At 43.9% G+C, this 5,000-nt stretch overlaps 2 protein-coding genes across 2 annotated transcripts; one reads left to right on the top strand and one right to left on the bottom strand.

The window, feature by feature from the left end:
- Positions 1–1,454: 1,454 nt before the first annotated feature.
- LOC137047438 (uncharacterized protein in mobD 3'region-like) lies at positions 1,455–2,717 on the top strand. Its single transcript, XM_067425070.1, has 3 exons — positions 1,455–1,509; positions 1,654–2,096; positions 2,148–2,717. The coding sequence occupies exons 1-3, from the start codon at positions 1,455–1,457 to the stop codon at positions 2,715–2,717; spliced, it is 1,068 nt and encodes a 355-aa protein (XP_067281171.1).
- On the bottom strand, positions 2,559–4,952 carry LOC137047437 (cilia- and flagella-associated protein 69-like). Its single transcript, XM_067425069.1, has 6 exons — positions 4,608–4,952; positions 3,655–3,775; positions 3,493–3,569; positions 3,187–3,384; positions 2,998–3,084; positions 2,559–2,925 (listed from the first exon to the last, which is right to left on the bottom strand). Exons 1-6 carry the CDS (start codon positions 4,950–4,952, stop codon positions 2,839–2,841), a joined length of 915 nt encoding a protein of 304 aa, XP_067281170.1. The 3' UTR covers positions 2,559–2,838.
- Positions 4,953–5,000: the final 48 nt, after the last annotated feature.

The following is a 5,000-nucleotide window of genomic DNA, read 5'->3' as shown; positions in this document are numbered from 1 at the left end:
TCGCTTCTGCCTCTGTCTGTCTGTCTGTCTGTCTTTGCCCTGCCTCTGTCTGTCTGTCTGTCTCGACAGACAGGCAGGCAGGCAGGCAGGCAGGCAGGCAGGCAGGCAGGCAGACAGACAGACAGACAGATAGATAGATAGATAGATAGATAGATAGATAGATAGATAGATAGATAGATAGATAGATAGATAGATAGATAGATTATTGTAATGCTCTACTGGGTGGTTGCCCTGCTCGCTTCTGCCTCTGTCTGTCTGTCTGTCTGTCTTTGCCCTGCCTCTGTCTGTCTGTCTGTCTGTCTCGACAGACAGGCAGGCAGGCAGGCAGGCAGACAGACAGACAGACAGACAGACAGACAGACAGACAGACAGATAGATAGATAGATAGATAGATAGATAGATAGATAGATAGATAGATAGATAGACAGACAGACAGACAGACAGACAGACAGACAGACAGACAGACAGACAGACAGACAGACAGATAGATAGATAGATAGATAGATAGATAGATAGATAGATAGATAGATAGATAGATAGATAGATAGATAGATAGATAGATAGATTATTGTAATGCTCTACTGGGTGGTTGCCCTGCTCGCTTCTGCCTCTGTCTGTCTGTCTGTCTTTGCCCTGCCTCTGTCTGTCTGTCTGTCTCGACAGACAGGCAGGCAGGCAGGCAGGCAGACAGACAGACAGACAGACAGACAGACAGATAGATAGATAGATAGATAGATAGATAGATAGATAGATAGATAGACAGACAGACAGACAGACAGACAGACAGACAGACAGACAGACAGACAGACAGACAGATAGATAGATAGATAGATAGATAGATAGATAGATAGATAGATAGATAGATAGATAGATAGATAGATAGATAGATAGATTATTGTAATGCTCTACTGGGTGGTTGCCCTGCTCGCTTCTGCCTCTGTCTGTCTGTCTGTCTCGACAGACAGGCAGGCAGGCAGGCAGGCAGGCAGACAGACAGACAGAGACAGACAGATAGATAGATAGATAGATAGATAGATAGATAGATAGATAGATAGATAGATAGATAGATAGATAGATAGATAGATAGATAGATAGATAGATAGATAGATAGATTATTGTAATGCTCTACTGGGTGGTTGCCCTGCTCGCTTAATAAACAAACTCCAGCTGGTCCAAAACGCAGCAGCTTGAGCTCTTAACACATTATACTCCATCACGTCTATCGCGGTCTCTAAACTCATACCTATAATGCTTCATCTACGCTAATGTTAGTCTCGGTTTATCCCGAGGTTTACTGCAGTCGGCCAGATCCAGATCAGATGGTGGACCAAATTCTGTTGCAATATTTTTCTGTTAACACTGTGAAGCTGCTTTGAAACAATCGGCATTGGAAAAGTGCGATATAAATAAAGCTGACTGGACTTGATCAGACGAGAGCAGACCTGAGCTGAATAATGGCTGACTCTGAGTGTCTCATCACGGAGTTCTGGCTGTGGAACGATCTGCCCTGTATAACGCGCTGTAATACATTCAATAAACACACGGTTTCATTATGGTTCTGTGGTCTTATTTTATTAGGCACTAGTCAAAACGTTCATGTACACTCATCACGGATAACGCTCAGCGTTTGTGGTGTGTGGCTTTGTGTTTGAGATCCAATAGGACAGCGGCGTGAGCTACAGTTAGCGGATGTTGAGTTAGCGGATGTTGAGTTAGCGGATGTTGAGTTAGCTGATGTTGAGTTAGCGGATGTTGAGTTAGCTGATGTTGAGTTAGCTGATGTTGAGTTAGCTGATGTTGAGTTAGCTGATGTTGAGTTAGCTGATGTTGAGTTAGCTGATGTTGAGTTAGCGGATGTTGAGTTAGCAGATGTTGAGTTAGCTGATGTTGAGTTAGCTGATGTTGAGTTAGCTGATGTTGAGTTAGCGGATGTTGAGTTAGCGGATGTTGAGTTAGCTGATGTTGAGTTAGCGGATGTTGAGTTAGCTGATGTTGAGTTAGCTGATGTTGAGTTAGCGGATGTTGAGTTAGCTGATGTTGAGTTAGCTGATGTTGAGTTAGCGGATGTTGAGTTAGCTGATGTTGAGTTAGCTGACGTTGAGTTAGCGGATGTTGAGTAAGCTGATGTTGAGTTAGCGGATGTTGAGTTAGCTGATGTTGAGTTAGCTGATGTTGAGTTAGCGGATGTTGAGTTAGCTGATGTTGAGTTAGCGGATGTTGAGTTAGCTGATGTTGAGTTAGCTGATGTTGAGTTAGCTGATGTTGAGTTAGCGGATGTTGAGTTAGCAGATGTTGAGTTAGCTGATGTTGAGTTAGCTGATGTTGAGTTAGCTGATGTTGAGTTAGCGGATGTTGAGTTAGCGGATGTTGAGTTAGCGGATGTTGAGTTAGCGGATGTTGAGTTAGCGGATGTTGAGTTAGCTGATGTTGAGTTAGCGGATGTTGAGTTAGCGGATGTTGAGTTAGCGGATGTTGAGTTAGCGGATGTTGAGTTAGCGGATGTTGAGTTAACTGATGTTGAGTTAGCGGATGTTGAGTTAGCGGATGTTGAGTTAACTGATGTTGAGTTAGCTGATGTTGAGTTAGCTGATGTTGAGTTAGCGGATGTTGAGTTAGCGGATGTTGAGTTAGCTGATGTTGAGTTAGTGGATGTTGAGTTAGCGGATGTTGAGTTAGCAGATGTTGAGGTAGCTGATGTTGAGTTAGCGGAATGTTGAGTTAGCCGGTCCGCTTCTACATCAGCAAATGAAGTTCACTGTAAGTCAGCCGAAGCATTGGATGTGTTTAGACACACACAGTGGACTTCAGTTTGCTATGAGCTCTCTATATGGCCAGAGTTTATTGATCTGAGAGGCCGTCTTGCGTCTCGGGTTCCTCGAGGCCCGGTTCTGATGGTCTCTGCTCCTCCTGCCGCCGCTTGAACTCCTAAAACACACACAGAATGAATGCAGAGACACTGGAGGACATGCGATCTGTGTCAGGATAAAGGGTTCTGACCTTCAGGATGCTGTAGTTTGAAGTTCTGGCCATGTAGTTCCTCCAGGCCTTTGCTGCCATCTCTCTCTGCTTCTGAGTAAAGAGAATCTGGAAAAGAACCAAAGACTGATCAAGCGCACACACACACACACACAAACTGCTCTACAGCAGATACGGGTGGCAGAACGGCCTATGATTGGTCAGTTTTACCTCCTCATACATTCGCCTCTCGTCCTTTAGCTGGTCCTGCTGCTGACGGCCCAGAATGCTTTGCTGCAGCGAGCGCAGGTTCTGGGCTTTGTCTTCGCTGAGCTGGCAGAGGCTCTTCAGGGCTTCTTCATCTGACGATACGGGTGTCGCTCCCTCGTTCCCCAACTCAGCCGAGACCTCAAATAAAGCTTCAGCAACCTGTGGAGAGGGAGCGTTAATGCCGGAGCGTTAATGCGGGAGCGAACTCATTAATGCCGGAGCACAACTCATTAATGCAGACGAGACTGACTGGTCATTACGACTCACCTTAAAGTCCAGGTATCTGCGAATGATGCTGAGCGTGACAAGATCTTCAGCACTCAAACCCAACAGCCGCTCAAATCCTACAGATCAGCGTTGATAACCAGCTGGTTACTTTAAAACAGGACCTTTAATTTCAAGCAACTGTGTTTAATTAACATTTCTTACCCAGTTTACAGAAGATAGCGTAGACGTTTGCACGCAGGTCTTCAGACACATCCCTGACTACAGCTCTGACACCATCCTGAGGCCGAGAGACAAGCGGCTGCTTTACGTCTGAGAGAGAGAGAGAGAGAGAGAGAGAGAGAGAGAGTGTGTGTGTGTGTGTGTGGTGTGTGTGTGTGTGTGTGTGTGTGTGTGAGAGAGAGAGAGATAGAGAGAGAGAGGTTGGGGTTTATAATTCTTTTATTTTTTACATTTCAATACTCATTCATTACTATTCAAACATTACACAAAAAATAAACCATATATAACCCACCAATGTACAATAACAAAAAAAAAATCTGATTTAAAAATTCAGAACCATCACATCATCATAAATTGTACATAAAACATCATTAACACACCATATTTCAATAAAACACCTGACATTATTTACAATATTATAATACGCATACTCCACTTTAAGCCTTCCAGACACTAAACTCCTACACAACTTCAGGGTCCGTACTTGCACATTGTAAGTCTTCATTCTTTCTGGTCTTCCACTCTACCAATTTTGCAGTCCCAATCAGGTAATTTAATAAACATACTTTCTTCCTCATCAAAAACCGATACTTTAACCCTCCGATAAACACTCTATCCGGAAAAAAAAACTTTGTTAAATTTACTGAACCATTGCTCAAGAAGTTTAAAAAGATTTTGTAGTCTTGCACATCTTAAAAACAAATGTTCCGCATCTTCATCTTCCCCACAGAACCTACATTCCCCACCCACTGCTGGATCCACGTGTCTGTCTGTAGCTATCGCCCTGGGAATAATCCTCCACTGTAGATCAGCTGTACGCTTCTCTACCAGAGGCTTATACAGGGCTCTCCACCTGTCCCTCACGAGGACGTCTGGAGTCAACAGCCCTGGCCACCAGAGGCTTTTACACCCCTGAGTGATTCTTGGTGGATTACCTTCACTGTGGTGTGATAGATGGCCTTCTTTGATATAGACTCAAAAAGTTCTATTTGAGGAACCTCAAAAGACAAGATTGAGCAAGCATCCGCACCCTCCAGATCTTCCTTACTTGTGGGCGCTATCTTTATCTTTGGGAACCAACTCTCATCTTTTTCCTTTCTTGCGATGATCTCTCTGTAGCTGCTTGGAATTACATTAAAAATGTCCTCCATCAGTTTTGCTGCAAGTCTTAGTGACCGTAATCCTGTCACCTCTTTGAGGGTCTCCGCTGATCTCCATCCATTATTGTCCAAGAGGTGCCCCAGTTTTACAATAATATTCCTTAATAAGCACATTCGCATTGTCACAGAAGATAACATCCTTGTCTGTATCATTGGATTAAAAAACAA

The sequence above is a fragment of the Pseudorasbora parva genome, chromosome 19 (genome assembly GCF_024679245.1).
Source record: "Pseudorasbora parva isolate DD20220531a chromosome 19, ASM2467924v1, whole genome shotgun sequence".
In the NCBI taxonomy this organism is placed as follows: Eukaryota; Metazoa; Chordata; class Actinopteri; order Cypriniformes; family Gobionidae; genus Pseudorasbora; species Pseudorasbora parva.
Note: the sequence above shows the minus strand (reverse complement) of the source record. Positions and strands in the feature narration are given on the sequence as shown.

Excerpts from the sequence above, each read along its gene's own strand:
- LOC137047438 (XM_067425070.1), top strand. The coding sequence starts at position 1,455 with ATGGCTGACTCTGAGTGTCTCATCACGGAGTTCTGGCTGTGGAACGAT. Across the intron at positions 1,510-1,653 it reads GCTGTGGAACGATCTGCCCT|ATCCAATAGGACAGCGGCGT; the intron begins GTATAACGCGCT and ends TTTGTGTTTGAG. Across the intron at positions 2,097-2,147 it reads CTGATGTTGAGTTAGCTGAC|TTAGCTGATGTTGAGTTAGC; the intron begins GTTGAGTTAGCG and ends GCGGATGTTGAG.
- LOC137047437 (XM_067425069.1), bottom strand. The coding sequence starts at position 4,952 with ATGCGAATGTGCTTATTAAGGAATATTATTGTAAAACTGGGGCACCTC. Across the intron at positions 3,385-3,492 it reads GCAGATACCTGGACTTTAAG|GTTGCTGAAGCTTTATTTGA; the intron begins GTGAGTCGTAAT and ends CCCTCTCCACAG. Across the intron at positions 3,085-3,186 it reads AGAGGCGAATGTATGAGGAG|ATTCTCTTTACTCAGAAGCA; the intron begins GTAAAACTGACC and ends GTTCTTTTCCAG.